Source organism: Tamandua tetradactyla, chromosome 7 (genome assembly GCF_023851605.1).
Source record: "Tamandua tetradactyla isolate mTamTet1 chromosome 7, mTamTet1.pri, whole genome shotgun sequence".
Taxonomy (NCBI): domain Eukaryota; kingdom Metazoa; phylum Chordata; class Mammalia; order Pilosa; family Myrmecophagidae; genus Tamandua; species Tamandua tetradactyla.
In genome coordinates, this window is record NC_135333.1 from 110,633,158 (window position 1) to 110,652,450 (window position 19,293).

A 19,293-nucleotide genomic window follows, 5' to 3' on the forward strand; every position below is an offset into this window, starting at 1 on the left:
CCATACACTGGCCACCGGAGCACAGCACCGAGGCCAGGAACTGTCTCTTTCCTGTTCTCTCCAGTGCCATTTCCCCTCTGACTGCCACTGTTGCAGCTGGCTTGGTACAGGTGTCCCCCAACCTCTCCAGGGGCCCGGGTAGGCTTGGCCTGGGGGTGGACAAGTGGGCGGCTGCCGTGAATAGGAGGGAAAAGGCAGATGATGTCATTTGTCTCTTTCCACTCCTGTTCTCAGGAAACCCAGAAACCTAGGGCTGGCACCTGCCCAGAGACCTGCAACCCCACCCGAGGCCTGACTCTCACTCACTGAAGCTCTCAGCACTGGTGCCAGGCCCCTCTGGCCAGGCTGTACCCCCACCTGCAATTTCACATCAAGTGTCTCTCACTGTCCTTTGTGTGCATGCACACCCACTCACTTTCTCACTTAGTTATATATACTCTTACCGGTTATAGCTTTATAAAGCCGAGGCCAATGCCTTTTTTTACTCTATTTCATGCATTACCCTCTCTCCCTGTTCTGCAAGTCCTGGTTTCCTGCTCAGAGCTGGAAAAAGAGGACCCATGCAGTTTCTAAGGATCCTATCGATGGACTGGCAGCACTATGGTCTGTAAACACAGAAGATATTCAACTCCTGGCCACCAGTGCCTTAGACCTTCTTTCCTGGTGCTTCAGGAAGCCTCTTCTCATGAATTAAGATGGTCTTTACCCAAACAAGCTAATCATCACTCTGTACCAAAGGGTCCAGGAACTAGGCCTTAGCTACACAATGCAGTTGGTTCCTCCCACCCCTAGCCTCTCTGGGCCTTGCTTGGCCCAGGCCTAGGCCCCAGGCAGACTCCAGTCTCAGCTGCTGGGGGAATGTCCTCTACTCAAAGCCAAGGTTGAGGTCCCCAGCTTGCCAACAGCATCCAGCCAGCAGCCAGCAGAGCAGATACAGAGAAAAACCAGAAAATGACCAGTGTGACACTCTGGGGAACCAAAAGCCATTCAAAGGGCAACTCTATCCACGGAAGGGAGGAGAAACAGGCACACCATCCTTGGAGGATATTAGCTCCTACATGGCCAGGAAATGGCTTGGGGCCAGGTAAAGACTCTTATGGTCAAATCTGACTCACCCAATGTGGTTGGTACGAAGTGAGATCTCCAGCTCCCTTAGTACTTTGGTTGACTCTTGCACTCTCCTTCTGAACTTCTGTAAACATTGAATTTTCTGTCACTGATGGAGGCTCTCAACCCAACTTTACAGTACAAAGGTGGTAAAAAAGATAAGGGAGGGGTCCGAAAGAGCCAGCATGGACCTTCTCTCCGTCGTTGGCCAACCACTCCAGGACAGGGCCTCAGAACTCAGAAATTCAATTCCCACTGCTCAGAAGACATCCCACCCCCAAGTCAAAGGGTTTCCCCCCAAACTCCACAAGATCATAAAGGGCAGCAAAGAAGGGCCTCCCAGCTCCACATTTCACCTTCCGAGTTACACTGGGGTCCAAGAAGCTCTGGAGTTTCTGTATATAAGTGTGGGGAGGATTCTTCACCTGGAATCGTTCCTGGAAGGAAAATATGCGTATGTGAAAACATAGGCACCCAGGTACAGAGAGGGCAGGAAGCAGAACCCTCAGAATATTCAAGGTAAGGGGACTCAGTCTTCCAAAGTAGCCATCTGGCCCTTACCATTGTCTAAGCCACATGCTCCCTCCCTGACTTACCATCAGAATGTCATTCACTGCCTGGCAAACTGATGGGCAGGGGATCAGGAAGGGGCAGGCTAAGGCGAGGGGAGCTTGGCTTTGTAGAATCCAAGCTTTCTCAGTCCCGAGCCCTGCAGTTGGGACTGGGCTGGTTCTGCAGAGTTAATATAATTCAAGGCTGCAAACATTTTCTGTTTCTTGCCTGGGCCCCAGTTCCCAACAACCCAAAGCAACTTTAAAGACTTCAGACTGCTATCCCTTTACCCCCTTCTACGCAGGGAACTGGACCACGGCCCCTCCCATGCTGGGTGGGATTTCAGGCTTCAGATGTCACTTGGCCCAGTCCCCTCATCTGAGCCAAGAGGAAACTCCAGGCAAACCTTTAAGCATTCTGGTCCTATCGGGGCCTCAACAACTGAGATATCTGAAGAGTTGGGGTGGAGGGGGCTGGGAAGAGTCCAAGGAGAGAGGTGTAATGTTAGGAAATAGGACCTAAAAACAAAATGAACAATTAAAAAAGGTTTGAGATAGAATTGAACTTATGTGATCAAGAAAAGACTGAGAGATTACCAATTAAAGATCCTCAAAACCAAAAAGCTACTATTCTCTAACCCCTAAGTAGATGACCAACTCCTCTTAGTGTGGGACACAAGGGAACGGACCTTCATTGGAGAAGAGAGTTGGACTAGGGTCCCTGGAGCATGATACCCAGCTCGGGTGAAGCAGCACCACCCAGGAGGCCGTGGGCTGTTACGGTCCACACAGATGGAGCCTGCCTGCCCTGCCCGGTCCTAGCTGCACCTGCCAGTGTCAAGGAAGCTTCAAGCTTCATCTATAAGATGTAACCGTCAGTGCCTCCCTTGGGGTTTTTGTGAGGATTAAAGTAGGTGTTTCAGTATACAGAAAGTGCTTGGTCCATAATAAGCCCTCAACAAATGTTAGCTACTATCATTTTGTTCAGAGCTTGAAAAGAAGTAAAATTAATGGTTCATGATAAAGCTCCACAGCCAAGTGCTGGGAAAATGCTGGCTCTCCTAGCCCTGGAGGCAGGCCTGTGAGCTCCCAACTCGTGACCTTCAACTGCAAGTAGCAGAAAGAACAAGGCCGTGGGTGTTAGAAAGTCTTGATTCTCAGCTAAATAATAATCTCCATATTGTCTTCCAATTCTACATACTATTTACGTAGGAAGAGCTTCTAGTCCTTGACTGCTCTGAGAGTGGGGAATAAAAGACTAGGGGACTGGGGCTTCTCATTCCTAGAGGCCTGTAAAAATAATGAGAGAAGTCCTGCTATTTACCAGGTCTGGGACAGAGTAAGAGATAAACGCTCCTTTGGAGCCCTTGGGAGGCATAACCCCAACCTGGGAAAGGCAGAAGGAGGCTCTGCTGGGAAAACCATCAAACTCCTCCACTGTTGGCCCGTATGTCCCAGACCTACATAACTACCTTCAGGCCACTGCCCATTGGGAAGAAATCAAAGCTGCTTTTTTGTGGGAGCCAGAGGGGAATTTGGCCTACCCACCCTGTATGTCTTACGAGAGTCCTCTTGAAACAGAAATGAGCACGGACTGAGGCCAAGCTAGGAAGTGCCGTGCCTGCGGTAGCCCAGGCCAGAATTCTCCAAGGGCCCCCAGAGCTGCCCATCTCTGACCCTGCTGCCCTGTCCGGCCCAAGATACAACTCCACCTCCCTGGCCTTCCCCAAACCCTGTACCTGGTCACAGATCAGGTCCCACTTCTTCTCATTGTCATATTGCCGCAGGAGCCGAGCCTTGTCGGGAGGCAGGTTCATGGAGCTCTGAGGAGAGAACCGGAGTCAAAAGAGCTGAAACCTTCCATGTGGAGAAGAAAAAGGCTAGGTCTGTGCAGACCTTTTCCCCTCTCTGACCCCCACACTTCACCCTGACGAAGCAGCCAACGAGGAAGGCTCTGAGAAGTGTGATAGTCCTTCTGCCTCCCTTCACAGTCAGTTGAGTTTGGTTGAACAACATTTTCCACACCAGAGTGTGTGGAATTAATTTTGTGAATCAAGATTATTTTATATGAGAACAAACCGATTAAAACAGAAAGGAATAGGAAAGAAAATACCAAAATTAGGGCTATGTCTGGAAAGGAATAGCAAAGAAAATGAAAGTAGTAAAAATAAACAACATTTTGTGAAACTTTTGTTTCATTTACTACACACACACACATATTTTTTAACATATCGATACACACATACACAGGTCATGCTGTAAAGTATATTTCTTAATATGGAGCAGGTCAAAAAAGCTTGAAAGCCACCAGTTTAAAGCACCAAATTTCAATCTGCTTTTCTCCACTGCCTGAGACATGGGTGAGCTTCCTGCATCCTGAACACACCTCCAAGGGCAAATCCTGAGTTGCCCATGGCCTGTAGAGTTGCTACAATTCCGCCCCTTTCCCCGTATCAGGATAGGAGTGAATGAGAAGAATATTAGCTTAAAAATAACTGATCAGGGCGGGCCACGGTGGCTCAGCAGGCAGAATTCTCGCCTGCCATGCCGGAGACCCAGGTTCAATTCCCGGTGCCTGCCTGTGCAAAAAAATAAAAATAAAAATAACTGCACAAATTTATTAAGGAAACAATTTGCAAAATTTCATTACTTTGAGCAAATTACTTATGGCACACCTCTCAATTAAGTAAGACATTGCAAAGTGTCCTGAACCCTTACTGAGACACTTAAATGTAGACTCTAGAAGAAGTCAGAGATCATGTTATTTGGTTCACTACTTTGCTGGTTTGAAACTGTCATTTTCCCCAGAGAAGCCATGTTCTTTAATCCTCATTCAGTATTGCTGGGTGGGATCTTTTTGATGGTTTCCATGGAGACGTGTCTCCACCCGTGCAAGGTGGAGTTGCTTACTGGAGCCCTTTAAGAGGGAACCATTTTGGAAACAGCTTAGTGCCGACAAGCCCACACAGCCAGAGACCTTTAGAGATGCAGAAGGGAAGCGCCCCTGGGGAAGCCTCATGAAATGAGTGAGGAGAGAAAGCTAGCAGACGTCTCCAGGTATCTTCATAGCTGAGGGAGAAAATCCAAACTTCATCGGCCCTTTCTTTGGAGTTAAGGTATCTTTCCTTGGATATCTTAATTTGGACATCTTCCCGGTCTTAGCACTGTAAACTTGCAACATAATAAATTCCCTTTTTAAAAGCCATTCCACTTCTGGTATGTTGCATTCGGCAGTTTACAAACTAAAACAACTGCTGTTTGCTGAATGAATAAATGAATAAAGGTGTGAGAGAGTGAGTGAAGCCTATAAGCATTCATGGACCAATCCCGCCCCTGCCAGGAGCCACAACTTGCCCTCCTTTATCTCCCTCCAGCCAACCCTTCTTCTGGCCGGTTGGCTGCGTTTGTTCCAGGCCACAGCTCTTGCCTCTAAAGGCAGCCTGACACTTTAATCAGATCTCTGGGCGCACTACCCTCAGTATCTGCATACCTCTGAATCAAAAATGATCTCCCACGTGAAGTATCAGCGCCAAGCGATAACCTATGTGAGTCCTCACAAACCAGCCACCCCTCCAGCACACTTCAAGCTCCCTAGAAGCTTTCTTCTCATCCTTCTCTCCTACATCTGCTGCACCAAGCTCAGCTCTATCTCCCTGGTTTCCTTTGAGCATTTGGTTTACCTCTGCTCACTACTGGACAGCCTCGTCCCTGAGGATATGAACTGCGAGCAGCCAGCACAGGTCCTGCATTGTTGCAGAAGCAGAAGCATTCTGGGAGTGTTTCCTCCATTGTCTAAGGAGCTAAAAGAAAATCCTTAAACATCATTGATTTCTGCCATACTTGCCCATTTGATTATGCACTTATCCATAAACATGCTATTAGACTAGTCGTTTGTTCCTCTGGCCCCTAGAGGACTAGGTCTATTCTTACAGTCTCCAACTCCCTGTATGTCTAACACTGTGACGTGCACTTAGTAGAGAGTAAGTTGATGGGAAATCAATGGTTAAGACCTCCCAGTTCTGAGCTATGGGTACAGTACTGGCTGGAAACACGGTGATTATAGCTCAAAAAAAGAAGTAGGATTGGGGTCTCCGGTCAGATTTTAGAAATGGACAAATTTAGGAATGCAGAGGTGTGGTGGGCGAGAGAAGACAAGAGGGGGGGTAGATCCCCACACTACACCTCTCCCCACGGTCTCTGCTGCCCCATGAATCTGCCTCAATCTGCAGCTGGAAAGAGGGCCTAAACGAACCTTCTCCACGGCCAATGCAGTAGGGATGGCTAGGCGGGCAAGTACAACCCTGGAATGTGGACGTGGTTCCAGGAAGATCACTCCTTCCTGAAGGCCAATCCTGACACATCTGTGTGGACAGCAGGACAGGAGGGGAGGAGGCCTTGAGGAAACAGGGACCTGCAGGTCAAAGGCAGGCCCAGAGGCAGGTCTCCAACCTCACTCGGGCCAGGCTATTGCCAGCCGAACCCAAGTCAGAAATGAGCAGAAATGTCCCCTTGGGGGAATGGGGAGAAAGGGGGAAAATTCAATTTCCTCATTTGGGGAATTCCTGCTATTCTTGCAAGCTGTGGGGGCAACCAAATCAACAGCCCTCGATCTTGAGGGTTGCCCCTATGAAACTTATCCCTACAAAGGATAGGCTAAGCCTACTTAAAATTAGGCCTTAGAATCAGCCCCAGAGAACCTCTTTTGTTGCTCAGATGTGCCCTCTCTTTCTAAGCCAACATGGCAAGTGAACTCACTGCCCTCCTCCCACCCCCTACGTGGGGCATGACTCCCAGGGATATAAACCTCCCTGGCAATGTGGGACAGAAATCCTAGAATGAGCTGGAACTCAGCATCAAGGGATTGAGAAAACCTTCTCAACCAAAAGGGGGAAGAGAGAAATGAGACTAAGTGTCAGTGGCTGAGAGACTTCAAACAGTCAAGAGGTTATCCTAGAGGTTATTCTTACACATTATATATATATATATCCCCTTTTTAGTTTATGGTGTATTAGAGTGGCTAGAGGGAATTGCCTGAAACTGTAGAACTGTCTTCCAATAGCCATGTTTCTTGAAGGTGGTTGTATAATGATATAGCTTTTGCAATGTGACTGTGTGATTGTTGAGAACCCTGTGTCTGATGCTCCTTTTATCTGTGGTATGGACAGATGAGTAAAAAATATGGATAAGAAATAAACAAATAAGGGGGACAAGATTAAAACTGAGTAGGTTGAAATACTAGTGGTCAATGAGAGGGAGGGGTAAGGGGTATGGAATGTATGAGTTTTTTCTTTTTTCCTTTTCTTTCTTTTGCTGGAGAGATGCAAATGTTCAAAACAATGATCATGGTGATGAATACACAACTATGTGATGATATTGTGAGCCATTGATTATAACCATGTCAAAAATGTTTGTATGTCGAGAATATTTGTACATTTGTTTGTTGTTGTTTACAATTAAAATATTTTAAAAAAAAAGAAAGAAGCAGAAGCTGTCCTCAGGTTGGACCCACCCAGACAGCGCATGCTGTCTCCCCTAGAAGAGATTTGGCCAGGGGGGGGGGGGGGGGAGGAGGGAGTCTGTCGCTACTGCGGCAGAAATCACATCCTGTCTACACCAGCTTCCTCCCACAGCCACCTCACTGTCAGCTGTTACGTTCTCACACTTCCCCACCAGATGAACTGGTGAGGAAACATTCAGCTCCCTTCAAAGACAGAGCAAAGTCACTTGGGAACGCTAGCAAACAGCACACAAGAGGCACATCAGGGACCTGGTCAAACTTCAGATCCTCAGGAAAGATGGACACACAACCTTCTCCCCATAGTAAGGAAATGGGTAAGGAGCCTGAATCAGCTCTGACCTTAGGCCTGCATCCTCCAGTCCGGAGCTCTGGGTAGCACTTTCTGACAATGACCCCAGCCCTTTCTTCAAGGCTTAAGTGCGATGGGGAAGGAGATGGTGCAAAGGATTCCCCCAGCATTCTCCCACAAAGGGGGTTACTGAACTGCCCAGTGGGAGCCACCAGCCAACAGGGCACTTCTCGGTCTGCCCAGACAAGTGTCATGGCTTTTGCCTCCACCCGATAATGTGCATGAGTTGGGCAAAGTTCCAAGGTCTTGAGGAAGACACTCTGCTTTAGGGAGGGAGACTTGCTGGGTTCTGAGGACAACCAGGAAGCAGACCTGGCACAGCCCCAACTCTCAGTCAATGGCGTCGTCTCCCTGACATTCTCTTAGTAGTTCTAGCTGTCTGCAGAGACTGGGCTCTTAGAAGGCAAAGCCTGAGCTCTGTTCTCACTAACTCCTGGCTGAACAGAGGGGAGGTGGCTGTCCTGGCGAGGGGAGGACACTGAAGGTGGGGTAGTGTCAGACGGCCCAAGACCTCAGTGAACTCATCCAGAAAATGGAGATAATCTCACTACTTTCAACTTTTAAGAGGATTAAATGGCTGGTTTTTGGTTTTTTTTTTTTTGACTCTCTAGTCCATTTATTATTTTTCAGTTTGAAAATAGTTTTCTTTTATTTTAAACTATTTTTAAAATGAGAAGAAAAATAGTATACTAGTCGTTATACAAGTTAATTTTTTCCATAACATCCCATCTTTAATCTGTAGTTGCTATTTAAACACAGACTCCCTAGGGTTTTAATTGTAAATTATTCCAGCAAAAGAAGTAGGCACCTATTCTAGTCTCAGGCGCTGCGGGTGGAGATGCTGCATTTTCCTGGCCAAAGTCCAATACAGCAACTCTCACAGCCCTGCAAGCTGTGAAATGCTGAATCCTGGAGGCCGGCAGGAGGGGGTGTGGCCATCACTCAGCAGATAACTTCAGGTTTCCTTGTTCCCGGTGGTCTTTTTTTTTTTTTTTTTTAACTTTTTTTAAGTTGTATAATATAACATATATATAAAGCAAAGAAAGAAAAAAAGCAGTAATTTTCAAAGCACACTTCAACCAGTAGTTATAGAGCAGATCCCAGAGTCTGTCACAGGCTACCATTCCATCATCTTAGATTTTTCCTTCTAGCTGCGCCAAAACACCAGAGGCTAGAAAGAATATTAATATAGTGATTCAGCAGCCATACTCGTTTGTTAAATCCCATTTTCTCTGTTATACCTCCTCCTTCTCCTCTGACCCTTCTCCCAATCTATAGGGTACTTTGGGCAATGCCTGTTCTGACTATTCCACATTGAGAAGGGGTGTTCACACTAAAGGCTAGGGGGATGAAATTAACTTACAGTTCTGGAAAGGCTGGTCCCTCTGGGTTTCAGGATTTATCTGACCTAGGAACCTCTGGGAATTGTATGTTCCAGCAAAGCAAACCTAGGGCAAGAAACCTTTATAGTGTCTCAGTTCAAGCCCTAGGTGTTCTTAAGAGTCAATAATGAACTTGATGTGCTCATGGCTCAGTTTTAATAATTATCAAATCTTAGCCAATCTTTTTTCATCTTCTGGAGAGAATTCTAGACACTATATCAGGATCTAGCTGTATTTTTCACAAAATGCTTTTTCATGTAATTAGTCTTTAGAAAGAATCAACTCATTTGAAAAATATTTCAATTAGGCAAAACCTCAATTCTTCTATTAAAAGGTATTGGAGGTTGATCCTAATACACCATGCTAGTTGCAGACCTTGAGAATCTTGCCAAAGTGTGTATGTCAAAACGGAAGTAATAGCTGATTTGGTTTAACCTCTAGGAATCAGTAGGTTTCTTCCAACCCTTGTCTCTCCGCTGGGTGTTCATATTCCTTATAGTATTATACTCAGCCTTTCTACTTTGCCTTCCGTCCTGCACCTCAACGTCAACATTTGTGCTTTTCTTGGTATAGTTTTCACTTCCCAGAATGCCTTCTTTTCTCTCAACTCTGTCCATTCTTCAAGACCGATTTTGGGAACTTTATTCTCCCTGAAGTTTTCTTGGATGATCTGACCTTTAGAATGAGATTTCATTTATCGTCATAGGGTAGTTTTGCACTTTATTATTATTTAATTGTTTCACATATATCAGTTTCCCCCGCCTCAACAAGACTGGAGGTTCCTTGAAGGCAAGGGCTACCATAAAACAGTTTTGGGGGGTAGGGTATTTGCTCCCATTCCTCCTGCCCCCATCTGAAAGCCACTAACCATGTGAAGGGCAATTAAGCTGCTTATCTTAGATATGGGGCCATTTGTGGACTCCTACAATAGCATAGCTGAACCTATGCAGCGATCTTGCCCAAAACATCAAATCTGAATCTGATCCACTCTCTTGATCCAACTCTCAACTGTCAAGAAGACAGAGGATGGAGGCCGCCACAACGATATGAGCAGCAAAATCTGGACTACTGGAAACTTTAAGGGAAAAGTTTCTTCAAGAAATAATTTGCAGGGCGGGCCACGGTGGCTCAGCAGGTAAGAGTGCTTGCCTGCCATGCCCGAGGACCCGGGTTCAATTCCCGGTGCCTGCCCATGTGAAAAAAAAAAAAAATTTGCAGTAGGGGGGATATTGCAGTGGGGGAAAAACAGATGGGGGGGAACATACAGATGAAAAAGATGTGACATATACATCAACCAACCACAGTATGTGGGCCATATGTTCATTCTGGTTCAAGCAAACAAACTGAATAGAATTCATGACATTTATGAGATAATTCAACACTTAGTGAATAGTTTATGATAGGAAGGTTTTTTTTTAAAAGTGTTATAATTGTATTGTGCTTTGTTAAAAAAAAAAAGAGAGAGTCCTAATCTTTTAGAGATGCACACTGAGATATTTATAGATGAAATGATATAATGGCTAGGACTTACTTCAAGATAACATGGGGGGTGGGCATGGATGGAGTTGAGCAGAAATAAGGCTGTGCAGCCTAGGTCACCGAAATAAGATTAGATAGGAATTATTAATTGTTACAGCTGGGTAATAGGTACATAGGGTCATTATAATATTATATCTATTTTTATCTATGCTGGGCATTTTTTCATAATGAAAAGTTTAACAAAAACATTGTATCTGGGAAGAAATAGGAGTGACGTTGATTGGGGTTTAGCAAACTATGGCAATTAGCACTATCTAACTGAAGTTTGCATGACAGCAGCCTCCAGAATAGCCTCCCAATTCCATTTGCTCTCTCTTCGCCACTGATGCCTTATTTTCATTTCCCTTTCTGGTTAGGAAGGCATTGCGGATCCCATGGTGCCAGGCTCATCCCTGGGAGTCACACCCCTGGTCACTATGTTTCTGGAGGACTGTGAGTGTTCAACACAGTTCCTTCTCCTTCCTCCGGAAAACACTGTGTCGCATTCTGACATCCCAAGAACCTGCCCTTTGGCTTTTAGCTTGTCTCTATGTGCCTCTGTCCCTTCTTCAGTAACTACTTCTCAATACTACAACTACAGAGTACCTTTAGCCTTTCTTTGATCCCTCCCTGGTTTCCTCTAAGACTAAAGCATCAATTTAAATACCGACATCTTTGGGGAGGTCTGAGGGCAGACTGCGGGGAGGGAGTAAGGGAGAGTAAACCAAGAGTCAGAACAGGAGGTCAGGGAGAAGGGAAAGGTGAACTCAAACTGGAAGTAACACAGAAACTGATAGAGAGAGCCAATGCGAAGTCTAATAATTAAAAAACCTATAACAGGAAGAAGCAGAAAGGGGTGGTTTTGATGCTAGGCTGCTCTGGTTTATTGCCAGTTCAAGGCTAGACCGCTCTCCTGCTCCAGGACCAGCCCACTCCTGGGTTCTGTGGGAGCAGGCACCCAGTCCCTGCAGCAGTTTTCCTCACTCCCCACACTGACCCCCTGCCCACTCCGGGGAAGCCAAGGAGGATGGAGGCTGGCTCTGGTCACGGAGGTTCTCTTCTCTTTCCTTCTCTGCACCCCCAACCCGGAGAGCCCCTCCTTGTTTCCTTCCCCCTGCAGGGGAGGGGAAATGCCAGTGGGGTTTGGAGTTTCCTTCAAAGCAGTGGCCCCTACTCTGGGACTTGCCCCTGCCTCGGCCAGTCTTCTTGGCCAGGCCTGGGAAAAACCCAGCAAACAGAAAAGAGACCCACCAAAAATTCCCAGCTGTTTCTGATGGTCCCAGGCAATCATGATAAATCTTAGGAACAGAGAAAAAAAGTGGCATAGTTCCTCTGAGAGATGTCTGAAACTTTCCTGGGAAGGGGATTCTAGAGGCTTTAGGGAAGGCCAGGGGATCGGTTTATTCTAGGCAAATACAGAATGTGAGTTGGGGGTTTTGCCCCTATTTTCCCTCTCAGACCCGCCTTCCCAAGGAGTCTCCTATGACTGACATTCCCCAGTGCGGCAGCCACAGCCACAGCCCCGGGCCCAGCTCATAGAGGCGGGAGCCCTGGGGAGCTGAATCTAGAACTGCCCCAGAGACCAAATAAGGCACTATCCTGGGCACCCCCTGCTTCTCAGCAGACTGCTGAGACCTTGGCCATAGCTGCCACCAAGTCCTGTCTGGCATCTACAGATCAGCACACTGTACAGATGAGCAAAGATGGATGAGGGGACAAAACATTCAGGAGTCCAGAAGAGTGCTGCAGGGGGAGCTGCAGCGTTGTGTTCTCGTGTTCCCACCCGGGGTCCCCCTCACGAACCAACAAACACAAGGCACAAAGGCCCATCCATCCCGAGCCACCAAGCAGGGAGGCCCGACAAACGGTCCAGCCTGCCCTGCACGTGTCTCCACTGGTGGGTAGCAGGCACAGTTGTGGCCAGCTGGGCACTGCTCCTGAAGGACGGGAGCCCAAGAAGGTGGGAGGTGCCAGCTCCTGCTGCCTTGGCTCCGTTGGCAGCCACAGAGAACCCTGCTGCAGTAGCAGCTCCCAGACAATGAGAGTTATTTTCAGCCAGCACTTTAACATGAGCCAGCTGGCCAGTGTGCAGGGCGGGAGTCCTCCTCCACCCAGCCTGCCCAGACAGCAGGCCGGCCCGGCCCACTGCCTACGCTGCCACCGCCTCTGCGTCACTGTTTGTTTATCTCGTTGTTTCAGCACGACTCCTCTAACTCCCCTCCAAAACTGCAATCTTGTCAAAAGGAAACAAAATCTCAGAGAGTATGGTCAGAGGTCCAAGAGCTAATATTAAAAAGGGTTGAGGCATGGGAAGCACCACAGCTCCTTCAAACATCCACACTCTCCTCCAGCCCGGAGGCTGGCTGGAGCAGTGCAGGAGAAAGAAAGGGTGCCTGGCGACGGCCAGGTTGCACTGTGGCCCCCGGTGACCAAGGCTAAGCCTGGCTTCCCTGCCAACCCGAGGAGATGAAGCACTAGACTATTGTCCTTGCCTGCCTCCCTCCCAGCTTTTTCCCCAGGGCTCCGGTTTGGAGAAGATAACTTGAGACTGTCAGCCTGGAATGAGCCTGAGTCAACTGTGAAAGGTTCTGAGAGAAGAACGGTATCCTGAGGCCGAAAGGAGATCACAAGAACAGCTAATGCACCTGGCTGGAGGGAGAGATAGCCCCTTTTGTTGAGGATGGGTAGAAACTTCAACCAGCCTCCTACATACTAAAGAGCTCAAGCTAAGGAAGGAGCAGAAAGTGCCAGTAACCTTCCTGGACTCCCGGTCTCCAGCCCTAGTTGCTCCAAACCCCGCAGCTTCGACACCCCAGCAACCCCACTGCCCCTCATCTCCCTCCAAACACAGCCTCACACCCAGGAGCACCTGGATGCGACGTGACTACAGCTGCACACAGTTTTCTCTAGGCCTGAGCTGCCCTGTTAGATTTATGGGAAAGCTGCTAGGGCACCTCAGGACAAAAAGCATTGGGAGAGTAGGTGCTCCTTGATTCAAGTGTTAGTAGGGGCTCAGGAGCTGACTTTTTAGTTTTAACTGACGCCAGGGAAAAGCCAGCTCCATAGGGTTGGAACCCGTGTCTGGAGGACATGCTTCTGTGGTCACTAATGACTCTACAGCCAGAAATAACTTGCTGTGCAGTTATGGGCCAAGGCCCTGAGCAGACCGGAAGAAAAAGAAATGGATTCACCAGATGTCTCAGGCTGAGCTCTGCAATTCACACCAGGGAAGTCAGGTGAAGGAGAGGGTCCTAGAAGGCTAGCATAAATCAAACAAAAGGAGGGCTTTTTTCAAATATGACTCCACCCCTAAGTCCTCTTCTTAACCCTAAAGGACTCTTCCATTGGATCCTGAGAAAGCAAGGGAAGCTGGCCGTGTCTCCAAGGCCCGGGAAGCCCCCAACTCTACCCTCTGCCACTCGAGTGGGCTCACCCCTGACACATGGTAACCTCTGCAGGGCTACCCCCAGAACGTGGCTGTGGTTACTCCTTTCTAGCTTACCCAGTCAAGAAACACTGAATCTCAGAACTCTTTTTAGCTCTTCCCGACTGAGTCCCCGGCCCTTGCTGAAAAGCCACTGCCAGGGCAACCTGATCTGTCTGTTGGCTCCTTAGCTACTCCCCAGCCCCTCCTCGCGGTTAGCCAGACCCACACTCCCCAGTTACGCAGAATGGAAACTATTCCACTGGGGGCAGCCAGCTTTCCAAAACCAAGAAGTCCTGGGGCAGAGCCACCAGAGGTCCTCCCCTCTCTTCATGCAATTCTGCCCACCCGCCTGGGGAGTCCTAATAGGCAGTGCTACCTCTCAGAAGACACAATGTTTCTGGGGCCATATCCCACAAAGGCATTTCCATCTCTTTCCCAACACCGAAGACCATTACTCACTGATGCCCAATGAGTCTCCCTCCCGGGGTCTCTCATCCATACCTTTCTTTCCATTCACAACATCACCACCTGGATGGGCCCTTATTGTCCAATCCCGGAGCCCTGTGATAACTTTCTAGCTGGTGGCCCTACTTCCATCACTTCCAGTCCTATCCACCTTGCACACGGATGAAACTTCCAAACTTCCAAGCACATAAGATAAATTATGTCTCTTCTTGGTTCAGAAATCTTCTCTGATTATTGCTTATACAGGAAAACCTGGGCTTCATGGCCTGCTGTTCTTAGCATTGTAAAGTTGGAAATTGCTTCAGAGGCAAGATTCCCCCAAGTCTGGCACCAGCATCTCTGAGCAGCTTCATCCCCTCCCACTCCAGATTCTCTCTCCTGGAACAGACACTCTCATCATTCGCTGACCCCAGATTTGCTTGCAATTGATTTTTTTTGTGGGTTTTTTTTATGACCATTTTGGAAAAAGCTTCATAGCCAAACATTTGGAGATGTTTGGAGTGCCAACAGAGAAAGCAGACACACAGTCATGGACGTTTGGAGATGCAGAGCCCAGCAGACATCGCTATGTGTCTTCCCATGACATTCTAAGCAAGCCAGAAGCCAGAATTGTGTCCCAGAGGAGAAAAGTGAAGGCCCACAAGGCTTTAGAGAGGGAACCACTGGCATTAGAAGGTAGAAGCAACAGAACTGAGAACACGGATCAGCAGACTTCAGCCATATGCCTTTCCATGTAACAGACATTGGCCTTTCTTGAGTCAAGGTATCTTTTTATGGATGCCTTAGTTTGGACATTTTTATAGCCTTAGACCTGTAACCTTGTGACTTTAATACATTCCTTTTATAAAAGCCAACCCAGGACTTTGGGGAGAAGATGGCGGCTTAGTAAGACGCGCGGGTCTTAGTTCCTCCTCCAGAAAAGCAACTAAAGAAACAGAAACAACACGAAACAGCTCCTGGAGTCACGGCAGAGACCAAAAAGACAGCGTACCCCATTCTGGAACAGCTGAACGGGCAGGGAGAATCTGCTGCGGTGAGATACCCGAGGGGCGCGCGTTTTCCCGGCCGGGGCAGCTGGCGACTGGCGACTGGGGTCCCCTCCACACACGTGGCTCCCCGGTCTGACTGGGAACGTTGGATAGCGGGGCCCTCCCGTCACGCTTGGCGTTTCGGGCCAGCTGGGCAATTAGGACCGGCACTGTCCCAAGCCGCGGCAGCCAGCGACCCCCGCCTCCACGCGCGGTTTCCCGGGCCGACTGCTGTGCAGACAGACGAGCGCCACGAGCGCCACCTACTGGGCAGGAAAAGAAAAACAGAGCCCAGAGATTTCACAGAAAAACCTTTCAACCAGCTGGGTCCCACACCCAGGGAAATCTGATCAAATGCCCAGACACCAGCAGAAAATAATGGATGACGCTCGGAAAATTGAAGATATGGCCCAGTCAAAGGAACAAACCAATAGTTCAAATGAGATACAGGAGCTGAGACAACTAATGCTGAATATACGAACAGAAATGGAAAAACTCTTCAAAAACCAAATCAATAAATTGAGGGAGGACATGAAGAAGACATGGGCTGAACAAAAAGAAGAAATAGAAAATCTGAAAAAACAAATCACAGAACTTATGGGAGTGAAGGACAAAGAAGAAAAAATGGAAAAAACAATGGATACCTACAATGGTAGATCTAAAGAGACAGAAGCTACAATTAGTGAACTGGAGGATGGAACATCTGAATTCCAAAAAGAAACAGAAACTATAGGGAAAAGAATGGAAAAACTTGAGCAGGGGATCAGGGAACTGAATGACAATTTGAAGCGCACAAATATACGTGTTGTGGGTGTCCCAGAAGGAGAAGAGAAGGGAAAAGGAGGAGAAAAACTAATGGAAGAAATTATCACTGAAAATTTCCCAACTCTTATGAAAGACCTAAATTTGCAGATCCAAGAAGTGCAGCGCACCCCAAAGAGAATAGACCCAAATAGGCGTTCTCCAAGACACTTACTAGTTAGAATGTCAGAGGTCAAAGAGAAAGAGAGGATCTTGAAAGCAGCAAGAGAAAAACAATCTGTGACATACAAGGGAAACCCAATAAGACTATGTGTAGATTTCTCAGCAGAAACCATGGAAGCTAGAAGACAGTGGGATGATATATTTAAATTACTAAAAGAGAAAAACTGCCAACCAAGACTCCTATATCCAGCAAAATTGTCCTTCAAAAATGAAGGAGAAATTAAAACATTTATAGACAAAAAGTCACTGACAGAATTTGTGACCAAGAGACCAGCTCTGCAAGAAATACTAAAGGGAGCACTAGAGTCAGATACGAAAAGACAGAAGAGAGAGGTATGGAGTAAAGTGTAGAAAGAAGGAAAATCAGATATGATATATATAATACAAAAGCCAAAATGGTAGAGGAAAATATTATCCAAACAGTAATAATACTAAAAGTTAATGGACTGAATTTCCCAATCAAAAGACATAGAATGGCAGAATGGATTACGACCCAGCAATACCACTGCTAGGTATCTACTCAAAGGACTTAAGGGCAAAGACACAGACGGACATTTGCACACCAGTGTTTATAGCAGCATTATCTACAATTGCAAAGAGATGGAAACAGCCAAAATGTTCAACAGGCGAGTGGCTAAACAAACTGTGGCGTATACCTACGATGGAATATTATGCAGCTTTAAGACAGACTAAACTTATGAAGCATGTAGTAACATGGATGGACCTAGAGAACATTATGCTGAGTGAGTCTAGCCAAAAACTAAAGGACAAATACTGTATGGTCCCACTGAATATAGTCCCCGACATTCGAGAATCAGCTTGGAATATATCATTGGTAACAGAGACCAGCAGGAGTTAGAAACAGGGTAAGATAATGGGTAATTGGAGCTGAAGGGATACAGACTGTGCAACAGGACTAGATACAAAAACTCAAAAATGGACAGCACAATAATACCTAAGTGTAATGTAACTAGGTTGGAACACTGAATGAAGCTGCACCTGAAATATGGTTTTTTGTTTGTTTGTTTGTGTGTTTGTATCTTTTGTTTTTGTTTTTTTCTTTTTCCTTTTTATATATATATATTATTAGTATTATTATTTTAATTCTCTTCTCTATATTAACATTCTATATCTTTTTCTGCTGTTTTGCTAGTTCTTTTCCTAAATCGATGCAAATGTACAAGAAATGATGATCATACATCTATGTGATGATACTAAGAATTACTGAGTGCATTTGTAGAATGGAATGATTTCTAAATGTTGTGTTAATTTCTTTTCTTTTTTTTGATTAATAAAAAAATTATATAAAAGCCAACCCAGGGCGGGCCACAGTGATTCAGCAGACAGAGTTCTTGCCTGCCATGCTGGAGACCTGGGTTTGATTCCCAGTGCCTGCCCATGCAAACAAAAAACAAAAAACAAAAAAACCCCAACCCATTTCTGGTATATTGCATTTCCAGCAGCATTAACAAACTAAGACAATAGTAATAAATCTCCAATATTTAGTTGAGCTCTAGAAAGTCCAGAATTAAGATATTTTCCAGCTTCCCTTGCATTCAGATGTAGTTATATGACCACATGGGATATAAGCAGAAGTGGTATATATGACTTCAGAGAAGTGTCATTAAAGGGAGTGTACCCTTCTTTCTTTGCTCCTGCTTCCAGATGATTAGAATGCAAAAGTAATGTTTGGAATTTCAGCAGATATTTTGGACGACTAGATGACAATGGAAATGAAGCTGACATAGAGTAAAGCAGCAAGAGAGAGAATATGTGGTCGCTGACACCATGGCCCTTTAGCAAAAATTGAGTGTGTTCCACTCAAATTGAGTGTGTTCCACATTGAGAGTGTCTGGTATTGTTAGTTATCTCTTCATGTGAGTATTTTTTCTATTTCCAACTAGAACATAAATTAGAGGGCAGGTAATGCCTTTATCCTTCTTTGCATCATGTGTAGATGCTTAACCAAATGATTGATTCTACTACCTCTCCACCACCAAGTGCCTTCTTGAGCCTCCTGGTTGTTTTGTGGAGGAATTCTCTAATTTCTCACCATTGTTCTTGCTATTTCTGGGCGCTCTCTCCCATAATCGGCCCCATCTGCTATAGCCCAATCATTTTCTTTGTTATGTTGTTTCTCCCTCAGCAAACTGTCACTTTTCATTCTGAGTTTCAACTCTGTTTGTCGGTGCATGCCATAAATTTAAGCCATTCCCATGTCCATCCCTGCTCTTTAACTAGACTCATTTTCTTATAGCCTGCTAGACCACAGCTCCTGAGCACAGGCAGCACCCTCTGCTTGTTTACCACTATAGAAGGTACTAAATATAAAGACTAAGTGAATTGAATCTCCTCAGACATATACTTCTCTTCCTCCTGTACCTAAATTTTCTACTCTATTATACTCAGGAAAGATCACCTCCTTTCCAACTACCAGCCATGTCCTTCCTCTAATTCCCAATAGATAAAGCCCCACCTTCTTGAGCAAATCTTTCATAAGTGGAACATGAAAAGACCTCTCCTACAGTGTCTCCACATATATACTAATGCCTTTAAAAATCTGAGAGGCACACAACGAGGTGAATGAAACTTGAGGACATTATGTTGAGTAAAATAACCCAGAAACAAAAGGGCAAATATTGTAGGGTCTTATTTAGAAGAGTCTTACAAGAAAATTAGGGCCTATATTGTAGACTCTTACAGCCATCACATTTATTCCTAAGTTTTTTTTGTTTTGTTTTGTTTTTTAAATATGGAACACTTCACGAATTTGCATGTCATCCTTGTGCAGGGGCCAGGCTAATCTTCTCTGTATCGTTCCAATTTTAGCATATGTGCTGCCAAAGCAAGCACAATTTCTAAGTTTTGAGTGTTATTTCTAATTTTTGAGATGCTGTGCTTTTTGCATATAACGTGGTAGCTCCTTGGATCTATGGGTACCTGTAGGACACCTAAGATTCAGAG

At 46.2% G+C, this 19,293-nt stretch overlaps 1 protein-coding gene and 1 non-coding gene across 6 annotated transcripts in view; both read right to left on the minus strand.

The window, feature by feature from the left end:
* The window catches only part of FMNL3 (formin like 3), a 74,966-nt gene that overhangs the window by 20,469 nt on the left and 35,204 nt on the right, over positions 1-19,293 (minus strand). For all 5 annotated transcript variants that reach the window (XM_077170821.1, XM_077170819.1, XM_077170822.1 and 2 more), the window contains exons 2-4: positions 3,398-3,481; positions 1,464-1,544; positions 1,116-1,192 (exon numbers count right to left, since the gene is read on the minus strand). In XM_077170821.1, the coding sequence (XP_077026936.1) occupies positions 1,116-1,192; positions 1,464-1,544; positions 3,398-3,481 (242 nt within the window). The remainder of the gene's footprint in view (positions 1-1,115; positions 1,193-1,463; positions 1,545-3,397; positions 3,482-19,293) is intronic.
* LOC143642924 (U6 spliceosomal RNA) lies at positions 19,076-19,182 on the minus strand. The gene has a single exon (XR_013155983.1). It is a non-coding gene; the product is annotated as a U6 spliceosomal RNA (small nuclear RNA).